The sequence below is a fragment of the Aplidium turbinatum genome, chromosome 8 (assembly GCF_918807975.1).
Source record: "Aplidium turbinatum chromosome 8, kaAplTurb1.1, whole genome shotgun sequence".
In the NCBI taxonomy this organism is placed as follows: domain Eukaryota; kingdom Metazoa; phylum Chordata; class Ascidiacea; order Aplousobranchia; family Polyclinidae; genus Aplidium; species Aplidium turbinatum.
In genome coordinates, this window is record NC_137479.1 from 21372764 (window position 1) to 21394736 (window position 21973).

The following is a 21973-nucleotide window of genomic DNA, read 5'->3' on the forward strand; positions in this document are numbered from 1 at the left end:
TATGGTGTCACGTGCCCATTTCTCACTAGGTAGGCTAGCTACCTCTTTCAATGCGTTCATTTTGCAACTCAACCACTTTCTTTTATAAAAATCTGGGCGTTGAAACAACATCGTTTAGTAAAATCAGTTAAAAAGAATTGCGGCCGGCAATACCATTCACATCTGACTAAAAGTATGTGACGTACTTTAAGTAGCCTACATTAGAACGTTTTGTTAAAATTTACTTGTTGTATTCAACAAACACCCACGGACGACAACACTGAAACAGAACACAATTACAGAGATTGCAATGCAGAAAAATAATGCTCAAATAATGTTCACTTGAAGTGATTATAACGTTAACTACGAACACTTAGTGGTAACTACCCAACTACCATGCAACTTTCGGACAAGAAACGGTAAGAAACATCCTTCAATCAGTGCCCAATGTAATCATTAAACAAAGTGCAAACAAAGCTAACAGAATTGAAAAGGTAAAAATAGTCCCACTCAGTTACTGAGCTTTGGGGAATGAAAAGATAAGGTTCTCATCACACAAGGCCTTCGACACCCACAAGAGTAGGGTGGCCAGTTCCTTTCTCTCGGCCGCCTTTCTTTCAGTAACTATGCCCAACTAATTTATTACACCCTGTGTAGAGGTGAGCGGTGTTTATTAATAATCAACTTAAACCGGGTTTCATTATTGGAAAGACAACGCCTTATCCGCTGCGCCATCTCACCGGCTCAACCCATCCTAATAGTATTAAGTTAATAATAAGAAGTAAGCAGACTTGCCAATGGTGTCGAGTCATCAAATCATGCATTTCATCAAGAATTCAAAATTAAGTTAATGAACAAAATATTCGTCATGTAAGTTCGATAAACATTCCCAGACAATCAACAGCACCAGAAGTACGGCAAGCTGTGAACCTGCATTCAACTTTGAATTTAAAAAAATTAATTGCTTTCACCTTCACAGCTTGAAGAGACTTTTATTTTTAAAGGGAAAGTAATTGCACCAACTTTTTCAAACTGTTCCAAGGTTTATCGAAGCTTTTTATCATTCAATGAAAGATAAGTGTTGTCCGCCTGCGCTAATTTATTCTCTTCAATCACCTGCACTACAGGTATCTCGTTTTGCGATACTTCTACTATTTCGTTAGTGATGTCACTTTTGGGTGTGCTGCCCAAAACGTAATCAGGTATTTTTGGAGAAATTTCAAAATATGAAGCTTTCCCTTCAGAATTGCTTGAAAGTTCAACGTTATTCGTTTCATCACAATTAGACTTTGAAAATGTCGGAGCAACCTTTTTGCTAAACAGGTTGCTCGCCACCGTGACATGAGGCAATACGTGCAGTACAATGTTTGAGGACTTTGAGGTCTTGCCAACCCCAGGTGGATTGTCATTCACAGGTGAAACTGGTAGGATAGTTGATTCTTCAAGTTCATTTGAAGTTGCGAGAATATTGCTATCCCCTGAACTGTGTGCTGGATGCACAGTATTTGGTTTGGCGTGCGACTGCTCGCTTTTTACAGATGAATGAATTCCAGTTTCTGGGAAAGATACCCCAAGACCTCGATCAGTCAAAACCGAATCATTGTCAGAAAGGCTACCGGAGAAAATTTCATTTGTGAGATCCAAATTCAAGTTTTGACGTAAATTTAAAGTTAGGTTTTCGGCTGATACGTTCGCAAAATGGAAGTTTGTTTCGTCATCGTCAAAAATGGCTTCCTCGATCATCGGCGGAGTGGACGGAGTATCGCTTTTCTGAAAAGATTCATACAAATTGTCCGCAATCAATTCATCAGCTTCAGACTTGTTTAAGCTTTTACAATGAACGACGTCTTCATTTATCTGATTCGTTGAATTCCCTTGCAATTGTTCATTATTCGTAGATTCGATTCCAGAAAAACTCTCATGCTCCTTCAAAGCTCGCGTCAGACAATCGTTGAGTTCCTTGTCCTAAATTTCACAAGTAAAATTGATATTTTGAAAATTGATATGTTGTTTCACACACATGACTTTTATTCATCGACAAAATAGTTGCTTTTAAAATCAACTGTTTGTGCAAATTAATCAAAATTTCAAGAAACCTGCTGGTAAGGAGAGGACATACCCTGGCCAGGAATTTCTCCTGGTGGATATAAACAAATCTGAGTTGGACAGATTTTTTAACTGATGTGACGGACAATTCAAGCTTTGCAAATCAACATTGAAATATCAAACCAGTATTTAAACTGTCTCTTTTTTTGTAAATCACGTACAAGGTAAAACAATGGATGTTTTTTAAAAAAACGCGCTTCTAAAAATATCTGAAATTGTTATCCAACCAAAAGGTCAATAAACAGATCTGTGAATGCACAATCTTGTTTCAATTTTGAATACTTTCACTACGCCGTTTCTTTAAAACCTTACATCAATTGACATATCCAAGGCAGTACATCCTTTATTGTTTTGGTAGTAATCCAACGCTCCATTGGCAATAAGCAAGCACGCGGTGTCGCTATGCTTCCACCGAACGGCTTCATGAAGTGGGGAATCCCCTCGATGATTGCGAAGGTTCACTGAAGCGCCATGCTGAAAGTCATACAGTAGTTGCGAGTTACGTGGATGCATCATGTCTATCCTCTTATTTGAGAGGATGATGAGTGCAAGACTGTTCATAGGACAATTTGGGCCCAGTGCTAACCCAGACAACAAATCAATCGTTTTTACATTCACTCAAGGATTCGTGTGCAGACGCTGAATGATTGTAAAAAATGGTTGATTTGCTGTCTGGGAATGAGCTGTCCGGGCAACAAAAAACAAACATGCGAAACCCCTTAAATATAATAGAACCTTAAAGCAGGAAAAAACACAAGTAAAATCAACAACGAAAAAGACAATTATCCCCAACAAAGCTGGGGCTGTCGCCAACAAAGTGGTTCGGATGCCAGCGGACAATAGCAAAAGAATAAGCGGTGATTATATAAAGTTGTCGGGTGCTCAACATCATCCTGGCCTGAGTTCAAAAGCACCCCATAGACTCTCTGTAAACTCTATTTAATAAGAGAAAGCTGTATAGAATTAAAAAAATAAACATGTAGCTAATAAATGGAACAGTTTATTGACAATAGCACTTTAACGAGCGCAGTCTTCAAGCAATCTATCAACAGAAGTTTAATCACCCATCAATTTTTAATTTAAACCCTCGACAAGTTTCTATTGAAGTTAAAATCTAATTCTAATCGTGGGATCAAGACTCATAAAAATTCTGACACTCTAATGAACAAAAGCTGGTAAATAAAATAATCAGCAGTAACTATGCAGCGATTGTACAAGAAAACTTAAGGTACCTGTAACAGCGTTGTTGTGCAATCTAGATGGCCATTCATAGCGCACATGTAGATTGGTGTATTACCGTCTGTGTCTCTGGCATCAGGCATTGCACCTTTGTTCAGCAGTTTGCTTAAAATCTAAAAATGTGATTACACAGTTGAATGAATATCAGTCGTGACAACACATATTACATCAACTCCACTAACATTGTAAGAGCATCCAGCCATTTTACATTTAAAAAGTTTAACAAGCCTCTTCTGAATATCAAACAGATTAACCTTATAAAATTTGCATGCTTCATTCACCATACCTCGTTATGTCCATACTGAGCAGCAAGATGCAAACACGAGTGCGCTTTCTCCTTGGTCTTCACATTGACTTTTGCTCCGTGACTCAGCAACAATTCAACCATCTCCAAATACCCCAGCTTTGAAGCAAGCAACAATGGTGAACACCCTTCTTTGTCGGTCGAGTTGGCGTGCAGGCACACATCCTATCAACAATACAGCAGAAATAAAATTTTCTTTCATGGTTTACAAAAAGTTATAAAACTATTATTCGCTTCATCAATGGACGAGTCAAATGCTTTTCCTGATAAACAACACAATTGGTTGGCAAAGTCATTCTTTCCAACAGAAATGTAACATAAACTGTTGAATTTAAACATTTGAAAAAATAGGCTGTAAAAATGGTTCTTACAGTTTTTCAGACACAGAACTTCAAAGACAAATTTAATGTAATTCATAAATTCTGAATACTCTTGAGCCGCGAAGTTTTCAAGCAAAAAAATTTAAACAAACAAAATCAATAAAATGTGACATCGACACTAGTGACCCAGACTATACATCAATCATCAAGAATATCATAGAGGGCGGCTCGGTTAAAATGCTGGCTGGTTCAAAATGCAATTTTTTTTTCGAAGTCCTACATTTGATCTTTGATTGCAAACCCCCCAATAAAAAATACGTCTTCCGGGATAAAGAGTTAAAGACCAGACTTTTTGAAGCAAAATGGAGAAAGAGATCCTCTTTATTCTTTCAAGAGACATTGATATTACATTAAGATATGGGGGATTTGGCATTCAAAGATTTGTAGCACTTCAGAAAACCCTTTAGAAAGAAATGCTTTTATGATCTTTTGTACAATAAACAAACACAAAACCAACATTCTCTTGTACACGCGTCAATAGTAAGGTTGGAAAGTGCTGTTGCGCTAACCTGCGATGGAGGTTGACATTTGAAGCACTGACACAGCGGATGGCACTTGTCTGTGTGACCAGTTGTGTTGGTATCCCACCCGCAAACATACGACACCATGTTGACGTCATTGTCACCTACTGCTCTGAGGAGTTTCTCTACCTGGAAAGTCACGTTATTTCGAATTAAGAATGTATTCTCAAGCTGGAAACTTTAACATATGTTTGATACAGGAAGCCATTCGTTCTTTCGCTCAGACGGTCGAGGTACTACTGTAAAAAGGAACAATTTTGAAAGTAGGATTCAATGTCGCTGACAATGTTCACCTGTTTGTACGTTTTATCTTCGTCAGACAGAAGATTAGGCTTTGCGACTATCAGAGGTCTCACGACTTTCTTCGAGGTACTTTTGTTGGGCATGAAACTTGTGTGTTGGATGGACTTCTGCAAATGAATGCGAAAACACGCGCTTTTTATGGTTGGTGACTCAGTGTAGCAATGACATTTTCTTCAACCAAACTACTGAAAATACTAATTTGCATAACGCTACACAACATCGACAATGTCGTTTAAAATTGATCGGATTTATTCAATATTTACAGCAGTTAATCATTCAACGTTGAAACACATTCAAAACAACACCTTGACCGGTCCATCAAGTCGAGGGTTATTAACGTCAGTGTTCCTGAGCGCCTGTGACACTTTCGAGTTGTGGCTGATGTTGAATGGAGTCACTTTCCGCTTGTTCGTAAGATGAGGGTCAGCACCGTACTCCATCAGCGATATCACGATGCTGACTGAATACAAGGTGAAGTTTTGTTGGAGTAACGGAAAATGCGAGATTGTTGCCCACAGAAAGAAAGTTGCCGTTTTTAAACCGTTTCAATGTCAATGCCTGGCGATATGTTGATACGATTGTGAAGGACGTTAAGATGATGTGAATTGCAAGTTTTGCTGGCTGAATAAAGGCAGTCAAAACACACATATTAACATCACCAAAGATACTTTGATAACTAGAGTATTTAGTCGCAACAACGCTTTGCAAGCAAACATCCGAGTGTGACTTTTAAGCAAATATGAAACTGTTCGTTGATATTTATTAGCAAGGTAACTACCCACCATAACCCCACTTTGACGCTATGTGCAGAGACGAGTCTCCAACGTCATTGACCGCGTTCACTTTCACAACGGTTGAAACAGGATCGTAGTAAAGCAATGCTTTCACGCACTGGAAAACAAATACGCATTTTTTTCTTATCAACCGCAAAGCATAATCAAAGAAAAACTAGAGTTCTACAATGCTACGGCTGCTTGCGATTAGGGCACGTGTGCCTGTGAAAGCCACCTCGTAGATGAAGCTTTCTGAATCAGAGAATAAAGACTATCCCAATCAATCAGCATAATATGATAAGGACTCAGTGATCCAACGACATGTTGGTGAAAACGGAATAAAATAGGATAATATAAAACCATGGCCTACGATTACAATCCATAAAAGAAAGCTTAGAAAAATATCATGCAAAGATTTGCCAAATCTGAACATAACATCAACTTTTGGCATTTCTGCAGTTTAAAAAATGACGTTATATATTTTGGTTTATATGAAAGCCTCCGCACAAATCTAACCATGAACATATGCTGTTATTACGTACATTAGGGGAAGACTACGCTTTAACAAAACTTTCTGGTAAGCAATTCAGTGAATACAACTTCTTGCGTTGTGGGTTGTTTTCACCTGAACAACTTCAGCTAAAAAAGTTGAATCTATACATAACACGGTATAACATTCACAAGTTCTTTCACACAGTAACCACAACTATTTAAAATACAATTCTTGGAATTAAAATTTATTGCTACAGCACTCACTGTTTCATGCCCGCCAAGACAGGCGAGATGTAGAGGGGTATTGTTGTTGTTGTCTTCTGCATTGGGATTGGAACCGTAGTGAAGTAGAAGAAACTGAACAAGAAAATGTAAATAATATCTTGTCGAACATGTTTTGCAAGTGAACAAAGTGTGAAAAGAGAATACTTGTCTTGAAATAACAAATTATCAACAACTAATGTAATAATTGTATTCTCAATGTAAATGTGTTCAAAGTTTCGACATATTGTCTACATCGATCGTAAAAGCGCAGTGAATGTAAACATTATTCTATTCTGCCGAATCACGAACTTGTCCTAAGCATGACCGCCTGGAATATAACTAGTAATTGAACGACTACATAAAACGTACAATGACACTTTGATTGCCTTCTTGAGCCGCCAAGTGCAAAGGTGTAGCTCCGTGATAATCGGACGAATTCAAATCAGCTCCAAAACTGACGAGCACGTCAACAAGCTCATGCTTGCCTGAGATAAAGTGACAAAATGTTAATTTCCAACTTCACCACCTTAGATTTAACGTCTTCAGATCAATGTAAAAAGGACAGATTTGATTCGCTGGGAAGCAACCACCTACCTGTTATGGCCACGATATGCAGAGGAGTTCTTCCTTTTTCATCTCGACTTGCTATGCTGATATCCCGTCGACTGGTACCGGTCAGTTTTCTGTCGTTGCAAAACCGTCAGTAAAAATCTTGTGGAAGATAAAATTAAGATCTACCTACCACACTTTAGCTTTTCTACACGAGTCAGAGCTAGGTGAATCTATACGACTGAAAGAGTAACTGACAAAACAAACTTGTCTTTAAGTGGAGATAAAGATCCAAACTATTACCTTTCAGTCAGTTGTGAGCACTTGCTGCACTCGCACAAAGGGTGGCACTTATCATGCTCCTCTAGGCTGCGAAAGGCTTCCGCTTGTCGCAGGGTGCGTTTGAGTAAATCAATCTCGCCGTTCTTTAGGATCTGGAAACATACAGACATTTGTTGAGCAAGTGGGAAAAGGACATTACTTTTGTGAAAACTAGACAATAATCACTGGACCATACCAACTTCCAATGTTACTGCAATCGTAGCCGAATGCAAAATCTTTTGCATATACAGCAATGCAATGATACAAATGTTAATTCAACAGTTACTTATTGTGTAAAGCAAGACAACGGAACTCAAAGTTAATGAATCCTAATCTTACAACACAATCTGGTACGGTAGCTGAAAATACTTGATTAGAACATTAAACTTACGTTAAAAAAGTGCTCCAACTCGTCGGAGGAACTCTGCTTCTTGAAAGAACCAATCTAAACAAGCAAAAGGTAAAAATATAAATACGGAAGCAAGAAGTATCAGTAGAGTGTACAAAAACTGTCAAGGTGTAGTATGTAGTCAAATATACTACGCAAGTCAAGTAAATTGTTATTGAGAGTGGTAGTGGCCTACATTGTAGTCACTGTTGTTACTAGTACGTGAGTCGTGAAGTAGTAATTGTGGAAAAATTTACCTTTGATACTTCAATGCTTTCATGTTTGACGTGTTCCAACGCAGCTTCTAGCGTCGCAATATAGAACCTGACAAGATAACATGATAGATTATATCGGCCGCTGGCTACAACTATGGTTACATTTCTTTTTTCAACACAAACAAATGTTGATAAAAGAAATAAAAAGGAGAATGACCTTTCGACAGCCAAATTTCACTTTTGTGCGGATCCAATAAGTTTAAACTCTTTAGACGTTTAGAGCATGAAATTGCTGAAAGTAAATTTAAATCGTTTAAAAAAAATGTTTTTCTTGAACTATCAGTTTCTTCCCAGATATTATTGAAACTTAAGTAGGCTACAACAGCACAAACCATGATTTATCTTGCGTGGATTTGCTGAAGTTGAAATGCTTCAAATATGCAAGATTGGATAGCCAGTTGGGCACGTCACAGTTGATGACCAGATAAATTAGAATCGGTAAAAGATCGTCGGTTGACATTGCTGCACTGTCTATAAGAGCAAAGTACGCTTTATTCGTGTTGAACAACGTACACTTAATACATATTAGCTGATCAATCAATCAATCAATCAACGAAACGTGTATATATATCATAATACGGAATCTTTTAAAATTAAGACAATAGTCTGACATGATATAGATTTCATTAAGAAAAAATAGCATTTAATCAAAAAATAAACAGCGGGTCATTCCATGCCGAATGAGCAAATGGGTTGCACCACATGCCATGGCTTTTATTGAAATTTGGCATACTTGTAGATGTCAAAGAAATACTAAGAATGCAAAAAAAAAATTTGGAAAATTTTAAATATTAATAGAGTTACGGTCATTAGAAAAATCACCATTTTTGCCTGTTCCGCTTCAGTAATTTTGTCCAATTTCTTATTATATGTCTAATTTCTTAACCTACGATCAAACAAAATGGCTGAAAATTGCTAGACAGACATTTTAAGACCCAAGGAGTCCAAAATATTAAATTAAAAAGTTGACAGAGAACTTCTTAATATGATTATAAAGGTTTCAATTTGCTACATGCATTTTTCGGAGGCCAAACTTTGGGGGCCTATAAAAAAAATGGGTATAAAAATTAACAACTGAAATTCACATATTTTATACTTATATCAATACTCTTTCATGTCAAATAAAAAATATGAATTAATTTTGATAACTACTATGATAAAAGCTAAATTTTCTGACTTGCAAATTTTGTACTTTTTTACACTCATTGTTCAAGATTTTTGTCTATGACATCACAATTTACATTATTGCTTGTTGATGACATCACAATTTACATATTGTTTGTCATGACAATTGTTATGTAGCTCATGAATGAGTTGAATACTGGTAATGCACTTAGGTTTAGTGTGCAATTTTAGCTTGTCCTATTAGTACTACATTAGTTTTACTTTTACAATAACACAATTATTCATCACAGCAATGCGACATTGGAAAAAAATGAAGAAATAGTGCCATAAAATTCACTTTGCTCGAAGCAGTGGGTTTGTGGACATTGGTGGACTTGCAGAAACAGATCAACATGTTTATTATGAACATTGACATTTCTCTGCTTCAAGCAGATAGATGGGCTTTGAACACTTGAACAGTGGGAAAAGCATATTTCCTGGTTGCAAGATCTGTTGAGAAATGAGCATGTTAGGAATAATGCATGGCCTACAACACTAAAGTGCATTACCAGTATTCAATTCATTCATGAGCTGCATAACAATTGTCATGACAAACAATATGTAAATTGTGATGTCATCAACAAGCAATAATGTAAATTGTGATGTCATAGACAAAAATCTTGAACAATGAGTGTAAAAAAGTTCAAAATTTGCAAGTCAGAAAATTTAGCTTTTATCATAGTAGTTACCAAAATTAATTCATATTTTTTATTTGACATGAAAGAGTATTGGTATAAGTATAAAACATGTGAATTTCAGTTGTTAATTTTTATATAATACCCATTTTTTTTATAGGCCCCCAAAGTTTGGCCTCCGAAAAATGCATGTAGCAAATTGAAATCTCTATAATCATATCAAGCATTTCTCTGGCGACTTTTTAATCTATATTTTTGGACTCCTTGGGTCTTAAAATATCTGTCTAGCAATTTTCAGCCAAATTGTATGATCGTAGGTTAAGAAATTAGAAATATAATAACAAATTGGACAAAATCACTGAAGCGGAACAGGCAAAAATGGTGATTTTTCTAATGCCGGTAGCTCCACCAATGTTTAAAATTTTTCAATTTTTTTTTTGCATTTTTTATATTTCTTTGACATCTACAAGTATGCCAAATTTCAATAAAATCTATGACATGTAGTGTAATTTTTCCAAAAAATTTGCTCATTTGGCATGGAATGACCCGGGCCCAAAACGTTTAGAAAACTAAACTGTTTTCATATTCAGTGCTATGAAATTAAAGTAACATGTTAATGTAAGCTTAACGTAATTTAACAAACGATGACAACTTCCCAGACAGTAAAATCCGTCATTTTGACATTGATTCAACGTCTGCAGATGTTGAATCAATGTAAAAAGACGGATTTTGGTGTCTGGGTTTCGGGCTACCATTTGATCGGCTGTGCATGGCGACGGCATCCTGTCCTATCGATTTGTCTTCCACCGGAGTAGATGGACTTTCGACTGCAATGAAACCAGATGTGAAATAATTCGACAAATCAGCGACCTGACCACAACATGAACAAACTTAGGTAGTTACAATAATGCAATAGATCGAGTTTCGCTCGCTTTTAGCAGCATGATCATTGTTTACTTCACAAATGTAGATAAAACAACGACACACTGACTCGTCATAGTAAATGACTGTGTTCTTAACCTAGTACAAACCTCTACTACTACAGCGTCAGGCAAAAACAGGTCGCCTGTATCTACATTAGTGAAATCTACAATAATGTCTGGCGGGGCAACTTAATCACCATCGAAAGTTCGCTTGAAGATAGACCTTGGCAGTTGGGGCAACAACATTACTAAATAATTATATACTTTATATATTATAAAGCAAGGTATAAGTAACACATGACGAATCAATTCAGTGGGTGATAGAATATGTGTGGTGTCAGACATTGAAGTACGCATGGCACTGCTGCACAATAAAGTGCTGTCCACTGACGCTATTCCACAATGAAAGCAACACTCGTGGCTGGCAATACATACCCGGCAATAGAGAACGATCTTTTGGCTTGGATGATAAACACGCGATTGCATTTTGCAAAGCTGTCAGCTTTTCCTTAGGAGTTCTGTATCGGTTGATCATAGATAATTCTCTTCTTGCACGAGGCACGGACGACCTAAGGTTTAGAGTTTTCGAGTAAATAAAATTTATTCAAATGAATTTTTATTCACTTGTTGATTTATGCATATCAGCTTGTATCCTCTGTGGATCCTTCTCTTGTATCATGGGCCAATCCTATAGATGTTTGCTGGTACACCCCTTCATTTTCTTCGAATCTTCAGTTTTCATTTGAAAATGTTATTCGCCACAACTTATGACATGTTAACAAAAAAATTCCGTAAGAAAAAAAATAGAATAGGTTTTTGCTCAATTTATTAAGAACTTTTAACATATATACCAGAAATGTTCTCCAACACCAAGATCACCGAGCGTGATGGAAGAGAGACTTCTCGTCACTTTGTTCAAAGAGCTATCCTGGCACATTGAAACAACATGATTATTGCGGAGCAAATACTGCATACACTTGCAACGTGCCCTGGCAATCAAACTTTAGTAGACCGAAAAATTATCACTAATTGGAATTAACAAAGATTCTGAAAGAACAAGCACTCACAAATATTTTGTGAACTCGAATGGACGTAGATTAAGTTACAAGTCTTGGAACATACAACTCGAGTACTTGCGCGATTTAGGAAATTACAAAATGATTCAATTCGAAGATTATATGTACAATGTACACGCATTATGACAAAACAATCCTACCTGACACGCCAGAATGTCATTCAATTGATTGGTTAAGGTTCTATAAATCCCGTGGAGAACATACCCCTGCAAAACAATACGAACAGCTAATGATATAAATTGGCGAATGAAATCGATAGGAGATACGTGTGATACATGTCTGTGTATGTGAAGCAATGTTACCAATCTTTTTTTTAGACTTTCTCATCTTAAAACAGCGTCCTTACTCTCACAACTTCCTGTGTAGAAGTGACAAAAGCAACGCGTGCAAATTGCATGCAAACGAAGCACGTGATTTTGCACAAGACACCGACTGTAGTACAATAATCAATTAATATTTGTGTAAAACAAGTTGTCGTATTTCTGCGTAATTGGTTGCCTTGCTCCAAGCGACTCTTTTTTTGTTTCTTGTTCACAACGAATTTCGCATTTCTGTGTTTGTGTGTTACACTCCGTGTTGTTCTGCCAGTCAGTTAATGAGGTGGTTATGGTGATATTTCTCGTTTGTTTTTGTTATTTTTCAGTTCCAAACTTTATACAAAGCTCTTTGGAATCGTAACAAAAATTTAATGGTTTGTTGCTGAATCAGTGGTGTTGTTCCAGACAGAAAAATCCATTATTTTTGCATTGGTTCAAATGACAGATTTTGTTGTCTGGTGTGAGCCTTATTCTTTTTCAAGTGCGTATATACATAATGAGAATGGTGACTGAGAAATAGTGGTGATGACACCGCATGAAACAATGTTAATCATTACCAACAACAGTTGTGAGGCAGGTCATTAAACGAAATCATAGATGTTTACCTCAATAGCTGTTTTTATCTGTTCTCTTTGATTCGCTGCCTCTGACAACTTTCTCTGAAATAACAATTGGAGAGTCGGCCATTACCATTGATGAGTTATCTTAGTAAGAAAGATAAGACTATTTTTTACCAATTATGTTGAATGTGCATTATTACACTATCATGAAATGAAGTTGACATCATCCAATGAGAATATGACACGCGAAAAAAAGTTATATGATATAAAAAAAAAGTACACACATTAACATTTTCTGAATCAATCTTCTAGACCTATAAGTTACCTTTGGAATATACAAGAGCTCGAAATATATGTTACACGTCTATTTAAGGTGTAACAATATTTCAAGGAGTCAGTTATTCCACGCAGGAATACATTTGCCATTTAGCTTCTGGACTTAGCTAAATTGTATAAGTTTTAATAATTAATAGAAAGAAACAAAAGACCCGAGGAAGTGTAGAAACAACTAATTCTGAATTAAACAATTAAAATTGTTTAATTTTAAACAATTAAAATTTAAACAATTAAATTCAAAAGCTCAAACAAAATTCAATAATGCTTTTCATGCTTTTTATTTTTATGGTTTTATCATGCGGTTATGAAATCCAATAGCAACTGAGGTTTTGTTAAGCAAAACACACAAGGAGCGTTAACATACCAGTTTGTTATCTCTGAGAATAATGTGAAGACAGACCGTAAGGAAGTTCACAACACTATCCTAGAAACAATAATCCGAGATTAAATGGTATGTAGGTTTTCCTAACCATATCTTTAAACTTAACAACAGTGGTTTTCAACCTTTCGTGACTTATGGCTTCCGGACATTATACATACTGTAAACAGCCTTCCGCTCATTAACTAAAACTAAGGGTGCTATTGTAGCGTGAAGTCTACTACTGTGAGTGCGTGATTCATCTCTCATCTGCTTTCTTTTTGTATTGGCAGGTCAGGTGACATAAGGCAATAGACCTCACGTCATAGTAGCACCAAACCATGATTTGTGTGTTTGTGTGCCACAATGGATGAAAAACAACAAGCCCATCAAAATCAGTCAAAAATACGTGGTTAACACAATTGGTTATAAACTTAACCCTGTGAGTAAAACTTGTCCCCAGTAGCCCACTGGGGACTCATAGCACCCCATATTGAGAAACTTTGCTCTACACCATTATGAATATATACGCCATCTCCTTTACAATCAATTTTTGTTTTTAATACGTAATTATAAATTGACTGAGTATTGTATTTCTCAAAGCACTCACATTTTTCATTAAAATGTTTTAATGCACTAACTTAAAATCATTTTGAAGGAGGAACATAGTTGCACGTAATATAATTGACGCAAGTCTTAATGAACAACAATTCCGACAACCATACAAACTTGACCCTAGGTGGTAAAGCTGAAAGAAATGGAAGCTAAAGCAATGCAGTACAATGCAAATCACTTACTGCTGTAGCTTTCACTTCAGTTTCCATGACGGCATTACTAACGTCTTCATCATAAGATTTGGGATGCAACACAAATTGTGATATTTTCTCGTCAATGAGCTGCTGCAATCTAGTGGGGTTGCCTGCTCTTTCCCATAAATATGAACCATACATGTCTCGTCGTGGTCGAATTTGTGAAGCTTCATCATTTGTATCAGTTTCTGAAAAATTTATCAACAAGCTGAAATAATATAAAATATATAGTACATATACTAATAGAAAAACAAAAATGGCTCACGTGGAAGCTACATCGTTATGGTTAGCGAATCGCAACTGTTCGCTGTACCAGTGAGTGCTCACACTGCTCAGCCTTGTGTTGATAGCCGCGGAAAAACGCTCCTTCACAAATATACACTATGTTGACATATTATACCAGTTTAAAATATTTTCCAAGGATGAAACTAAGTAATAATGAAGATGATTAATTGATATACTAATAAATGATTGATTTTACTATTACTATGTTGTATCATAAACATACAAAATTAAGCAACATTATAGGATCGGACATTGTTTCTCACAAACAGAAAAACAATAAATGGCAGCAGTGTTTATGGAATCACTTTTGAGAAACCTGAAACAAAGCATGACTAATTATATATATACTAATCGTATAATAGCAGTTTAATCAATTGAATTCAACTCTTTCAGTTTATCTACTTGCAAATAAAAAAAAAATATAGAAATCAGGTTACTTAATTAATTTCATGATTATTAGGAATATGATAATTAATAATAAAAACACATGAATTGAATAAACAACATTCACATTCAACAAAGTAGTAAAAAACTATAATACAGTGGCCCTTTACTCTATATGTGGTATGCCCCGATAAGCCAATTGATTGCTCTCAACTTTTGAGTAAAGAAATGGCAAGATCAGGCAATGATGGTTCAACTTTAGGGGTGTGCACTTGAGCAACTTATTTTGTGGACAGCTCTCCATTCAGCAGCACCTTGTGGGTGGATAATTTAGACAATGACATTTCAATATTCAGTAAGCAGAAACATCACAGTGTCAATGTAGGTGCCTGGACCTGCAGTGCATACATGGTTCAAAGCCTATTCAGTGTGCAAAACTGCCAAGATTAAGCTTGCAAAGAAGCTTTTTTAGTTGAAGGATAACGTTAATTTAATTATTCAATTGTAGGGATGCTAATAGCAACTATAATACAGCTAATAGAAAGTCATATAAGCATCCCATACCACTTTTATGCAGAACAAGATGAGGCTCCAACGGTTCTGATATACATAACACGATGTAACTTTCATCATTTTGATTAAAAAATGTTTCTTCAAAGCATATTTGAGATGTATGACAAGATTCCACATTCAATGCAAGTTTTTCATTTTGCTTGCTATAAGATGGCTTGTTAAAGTTGTAGCTGAATCCATTACCACAAATAATTTTTGATCCTTGAACGAAGACTTCCTGTTTAAACAGACACAAAAGATGAAACAAAGTTTTGCAAAACAAGAAAACATATTCACTGGTGTGACTAAGGTTTCTTTTAAGAAAAGTCAGAAAACTTTGTTGAACATTGGCTTTCAATTAACCAAGATTATTTTGAAATCATATTTGTAAAATTTTCATGACTTAGTTAAATATTCTCTTGATGAAAATAACTATATTTTGCACTGTAACTTTGACAGACCTTTCCATTGAAGGTCATGTACTTATTCTCAGAATCAGAACTAGAATTAGTGCCATCTGAAGAATACACCATCACAGGCTTAAGGATGTGAGATTCGAAAGACTTTTGTGAAAACAAATCCCCATCTTCAATTGACTTTTTCCATGATCCAATGCGAGGAATACAGATCTGTATAAAAGAAAAATTTTACAGTTGCATATGAATGAGACAAATTGAGAAACACATATCAACTACAAAAAGTACGATACATTTCAATTTTTATTATTTTAGTAGAGTCATTTTCAGAGGATCCGTGACAGTGTTAAGGATACCAAAGTTTCTCAGTGGATTTAACAAGGGCAACTAATACTAAAAAAATAAGCTCCCATATACCTCGCGAAAATGGCGGGAAAGTTGTTATTTTAGACGTTTTTCAAAATGGCCGCCACCGCCATCTTGGAAAACTGATAAAGTTCTATTTCTTGACGTGGATGGCCAAAAATGACAATTTAGATGTCAATTCCCACTAATTTTGGTGTCAGAAACACAATGGGATGGCATAATTCATGATTCAGAGTCCTCTTGACCTTAAAATCCAAGATGGCAGACGTATGCGGTCCCCTACTGTATTAAGATTCACTATCACTGTAGGACAAATATGATGCTTTTAAATTCACTGAAAAACTTTGGTACCGTATCGTAAACACGGTCACGGATCCTCTGAAACTAAAATGTAAACCAAGAATGCTGACTGATTGAGATTTCTGTTTACTTTTTGCAGGTCTAATGCTTAAGACTCATTAAGCATGGATAGTAGAGAATAAGTGATGTGCCTAACGCAGGGCCTGAATTAAAATGCATATTATGTCAACAACCGTGTATAGCTGATGATCGTTTGGACAATGCATCTGATACAAAGTGGGAGAATCTGAAGAGCAAGACTTTTAGGTGTAAGGAACTTGATAAATTTCAGCATGCCTATGCAGCAATGGAATGGGACAAGGGGCCTAAAGGCCTATACATACGTAGTAAATGTTACATCCAGGTCAGCAGTAATCGCTATATTCAGCAAGCACAGAATTGTAAACGGAAAACTGAACAATAAGAAGAAGCTCAAGCATCAACTTCAAGTCAACAACTGCCAGAAAATGTGCCTAAAAAGTTTCGTTCTAGTACTGGGGTGGTTCATGATAAGAATCTCTGTGTGTGGTGTATGATGGGACCACAAAAAACAGTAATCCTGGCAAATCCAAACTTTTGCTTCTGTCAACAGAAGACGTGTGGAACCAGTTCAAATTGCATACAGTTTGTCTGTTAGATGAGCTTATAAGAAAAAGATTGAATACCCTACTCGCATCTATCCCTGACAGTCGAACGGCGTTTGGATTGGAAATTCGTTATCATCGTGGATGTTGGCGCAATTATGTCAGCAACCCTCTGAAGAAGTCTTTGTCTGATGAAAATACAGAGCATCTGCAACAGGTTAATCTTCGAGAGGCCCAAGCAATCTTCTTTCATCATGTCCGTCAAGTTATCTTTGAAAATCATGAAATTCGTACACTGCAAGGTCTACTAATAGATTACAAACGCATTACTTCAAATTATGGATACTATTCCACAGCAAAGTCCAGTTTCTTGAAGGAAATTCTGATCAAGGAATTCGGAAATAACAGCATTTCATGAACGAGGTCAGAAGAATGTGAGTGAACTGGTATATGATACGACAGCTGCATGTTCATATCTAGAGGCTGCAATATCCTCTCTAGGTGTAAGCGACGATAACCTGGTGAAAAATGTAGCTGGGAGACTCAGAGATCAGATCATCAAAACAAAAACTATTCCTTGGCCTCCTCCATACATACATGATTTAGAAAATGAAGACCTAAATGATCTCCTCTTGAAGCTCATCACTTGGTTAAAGCACCCCACCAAGTCTGAAGTCGATGACACGCCCCCAGTCAGATCAATTGCATCTACGAGGTCCGGCTAAAAAGAAACGAGACTGGTGAATTTTAAAGTTTATTAAAACCCATAGCAAGTGAAGTTCACTTTGAATACGAAGTACAACTCTAATGTGACCTCTAACGGTCACCTTCAAAATATTCGCCATCGGCTTCCACGCACTTTGTCATTCTTCTTGACCATGCCCTGAAGCATTCTTCAAATTCCCTTTTTTCTATGGATTTGATGTGTGCTGATTGGTGAATTCATAGTTTTCCATTGCCACTCTGTCTTTTTGTCTCAAGATCGTATTGAAAAATCCAAAATTCGTCTCCTGTGATAACCCTTTCTAATATTTTTTCATCTGCATCAATTTATTCAAGGATGTCTTGACACACATTCAGACGACAAGCTTTCTGCTCATGTGTTAAGAGCCGTGGAACCATTTTGGCACACACTTTTCGCATGCCCAACTTTTCTACCAAAATGCTTCGGACCGTTTCTTTGTCAAGTCCAAGTTCACCAGCCATAATTCGAATAGTGAGCCGGCGGTCACTGCGAACCAACTGACGAACCTTTTCGATGTTTGCATCTGTCTTGGAAGTGGAAGGCCTTCCTGAGTTGGGATCATCATCCACATCCTCCCTGCCCTCCACAAATCGCTTGTGCCATTCAAACACTCTTGCTCTCGACATGCAAGAATCACCATCAGCCTCACGCAGCATCTTCAAAGTCTCTGTTGCTGTTTTTCCAAGTTTAACACAAAATTTGATGTTGATTCTTTGTTCAGTTGTCATTTTGCAAAATTGAAAACAAAATCACTTTATTCAATAAAAAATGTAATGGAAATTGTTAACAGATACTTTACCACCTTCACTTAACTCTCCCTAAAAACAAACGCAACAATGTCATTGTGACAACACATCTGTCGAACACTCAACAGATGTTATGAAACTCTGTGAAAGCATTGATTCGAATGAGACTTTTGTATTATGCAATCTGTGGCGTCAGTCTCGTTTCTTTTTAGCCGGACCTCGTATTTTGACCAGCTACATCACTGGAAGACGTACTGCATTTGAGACAAACCTATCTGTACTGCTACATGGTATGGCAAAGAGCAGAGAAATGGTAGACATATTACATAAGGATGGCCTGGGAATCAGTTACAATGATGTACTTATGCTTAGAGATTTCTGGGCAGTTACTGACCTGAAGCATTCAACTGAGTGTCCATTTGAACTTTCTGAAGGAACACCCGCAATATGTATAGTCGACAACGATGACTTCAGAAGTGACACTTTGACTGGAAGTGGCCAATCACATCGTACAAATGTCATGTTTGTCCAGCCAGACCTGCCTGAGTTAAATCTACCCACGCTGATTGAAGATAGACCAGTTGTAAATACCACCTTGCCTTCCTACCTCTCTGCTAGTCTCAAAAAACTTGGGAGCCAGATGCAAAGAGTTGAACCATACAACAGTCAAGCGTGGTGACAGGTGAACCACCCATCAGACCAAGGGTAGCGGATGAACAACATCTGGACACAGCTCCTCAAAGAATGAGAGGTGTTATCCATGCATTGGCCCGAGCTAAGGCAGACGGAACAAGACCAAAGCCAGAAGATCAGACCGTACCAGCCTTTTGATCCTTTTGATCAGAAGATCAGACCGAGTCTATTCCAAAACAAAGTCCCTTACTGCTCGAATACCATGTAGTAAAAGAGGTAATTTTGAAACTCAAGAAATCGAGAAGACAGAACGTGAAAACCTGAGGCAACTGAAGAAATGCAGAGTAAGGCATTTTCCTTTGTCATCAAACTTGTTGAGGCAAGTGATGACTTAAACATCGAAGACTTATTGCAGCATCGAGTAACAGATGAGTGCCTTTCAATATTTAATGCAAATGGTACTATGCACAAAACGCAGAAGAGTAAGCTACAGGAAAAACTGACAAGGACATGCATGCCTTACCCTGATATTTACACATCAATGGTAGACATTGGACTAATATGGCGTCTAACAACCCCTACTACTGAAGACAGAGAAAAAGCAGATGGAACCAAGTTAACGTGGGGAGAGTACGTTGAGAAACGTGTAAACTTTGTCCTGAACCGACATAGGAATGCAGAACGTATTATCTTGGTGAATGACTCGTACGAGCAAGACTTCTCCATCAAAGATAGTGAACGACAACACCGTCAAAAAAATCAGTCCATTCGCAATGTATTTATGAAGTCAGAGGACAAATTTCCTTTTAGTAGAGACTTTCATGCTCTTCTTAGTAAGCCAGAGAATAAAGTTCGCCTTCAAGAATTCATCGAGGCTGCCTTCAAACAAAGGGCATTTACAATCACTACTCAGGTCATATATTGTGTTGTTGGCCAACCAGCAAGGAATCTCACCACATATAAAGTATTGCAGAATCTCACATGCGCCCATGCCCAAGCAGACACAGCTCTGTTCACACTCTATGGTAACTGCGATCCGAGGAGTATTCAGAAGCGGTTGTCATAGACACTGAGGATACCGATAACTGTGTTCAGGCAGCCTATGTGGCTCGGCAAATATCAGGACTATTGTGCTTGAAACGCAAATCTCAGCTGATAAATGCTCGATGTTTGTGTGATGAGGCAATGGCGGAGTCTTTGATCTCACTTCATGTTCTTACCGGATGCGATAATAACTCCGGCTTTTATAAAGTAGACAAGAAAACTATTGTTGACAGTTGTTATTATTGTTGACAGAACAATCATCAGAAGCTCACAACCTCCTTAAGAGTTGTGGCACAATCCTCCCGGTCACACAAGAAATCATCAATGACTTGCAGAAATTTGTTATCCGGTACATCTATCGTGACAGCAAACACAAGACACTGGGAGAGGTGAGAGCAGCAAAGTGGTTAGTACTCAAGAAAAAGACGATCATCAGAGTGGTACCTGACTCTGACAGTCTACCACCACACTTAGAGCGCACCAATTACCTCACATATCTGCAGAAGAACTTCTAGCTTCAAAATCATCCATTACCACTTGGCCATGGGTGGCACCTTGTAAATGACATATGCCTCCCAGTACGCTATACCCAACCTGCACTTCAACCATCCCTGGAACTTCCAACAACTCCAAGTCATCTATACAAAGGGAACAGCGATGATAATAGCGGAAGTGATTCTGACAGCTGTGCATCATATTTGTCCTGCAGTGATAGTGAATCTTAATACAGTAGGGGACCGCATACGTCTGCCATCTTGGATTTTAAGGTCAAGAGGACTCTGAATCATGAATTATGCCATCCCATTGTGTTTCTGACACCAAAATTAGTGGGAATTGTTAATTGTCACACAAAATATTTTGCTAGAAACATCTTGAGAATTTAATTGGACATTTAGAGTTGGGTGCACTAACAAGGGATCTTACAAGTGTCGATCATGTTAGCTATCTGATTAGTCGATTGCAAATCAGTTTGAGTAAGATTATTGTATTGGTTGATCTGTAGTTGGCAATTTTAATCAGAAAATCACAGTTGATGCCCAAAGAAAAATGATTAGTTTGAGTATTGAGCTGCTCAATCTGCCGGTTTGTTTAAAGAATCAGCATTTGTACCCAACCCTTTAACTTTCAACATATTGACACATAGAGACAAATAAACAATAAACATGGTTAAAAGAAGCATTAATTAACATAATTTGTCTAGTTAACTATGGTAAGTTAAGCTTAAAGTGTACAAAACAATTGTTTGGAAGCCATTATACTACACACTAGCACTTCTAAGCATCATTTAGAAAAGCCTACCATCCATCTTTCATTTGTTGCTCTGGAATGCAAATCTGCATGCTTTTCACAAAGCGTTATATACCATTGGTTTTCTGTCAAATCTTCATCATATGAATTCATCATCATGTCCACTTGGAAGCTCTTTTCAATTTATAAAAGCCTATTTCACTATAAATATATTTTCACTATAAAAGCATACTCACTAAAAAATCCACAAGGCTACATCATTAGTATTGCTATACTAAGACTCTCATTCACATGACCTTCATAGGATTCAACCTAGTTCGTACCCTGAACAGTTCGTACCCTGAAAAGATTGAGAGAAAAAATTAAAAAAAGCGGAAGTCGCTGATTGCAGTTTCCGCAAACATTTTAAAATTTTCCCCCTGAAAAGATTGAGAGAAAGATAGCACAAACCCAAAGTCGCTGATCGCAGTTTCCGCTAACCCTAACCCTTACCCTAACGCTAACCCTCGCTCATACGCGCCGACTTCCGGGGGGGGCCGAGGGGCGGTGCCCCCCATAA

General features: G+C 37.2%; 1 protein-coding gene and 1 pseudogene across 1 annotated transcript; both read right to left on the bottom strand.

The window, feature by feature from the left end:
- Positions 1 to 219: 219 nt before the first annotated feature.
- Positions 220 to 21576, bottom strand: LOC145775384 (ankyrin repeat domain-containing protein 27-like). Its single transcript, XM_082586673.1, has 25 exons — positions 21466 to 21576; positions 15755 to 15922; positions 15306 to 15531; positions 14061 to 14260; positions 13270 to 13329; positions 12615 to 12668; positions 11833 to 11898; positions 11468 to 11544; positions 11052 to 11185; positions 10446 to 10520; positions 8227 to 8365; positions 7877 to 7943; positions 7623 to 7676; positions 7214 to 7344; positions 6956 to 7044; positions 6731 to 6846; positions 6362 to 6454; positions 5615 to 5723; positions 5138 to 5292; positions 4823 to 4939; positions 4518 to 4658; positions 3611 to 3793; positions 3318 to 3437; positions 2398 to 2559; positions 220 to 1944 (listed from the first exon to the last, which is right to left on the bottom strand). Exons 1-25 carry the CDS (start codon positions 21571 to 21573, stop codon positions 1024 to 1026), a joined length of 3765 nt encoding a protein of 1254 aa, XP_082442799.1. The 5' UTR covers positions 21574 to 21576; the 3' UTR covers positions 220 to 1023.
- On the bottom strand, positions 18049 to 18471 carry LOC145775402 (protein GVQW3 pseudogene; annotated as a pseudogene).
- Positions 21577 to 21973: the final 397 nt, after the last annotated feature.

Excerpts from the sequence above, each read along its gene's own strand:
- LOC145775384 (XM_082586673.1), bottom strand. The coding sequence starts at position 21,573 with ATGATGATGAATTCATATGATGAAGATTTGACAGAAAACCAATGGTAT. Across the intron at positions 7,944-8,226 it reads TCCACGCAAGATAAATCATG|GTTCTATATTGCGACGCTAG; the intron begins GTTTGTGCTGTT and ends TTATCTTGTCAG. Across the intron at positions 6,455-6,730 it reads AAGGCAATCAAAGTGTCATT|TTTCTTCTACTTCACTACGG; the intron begins GTACGTTTTATG and ends TTTCTTGTTCAG.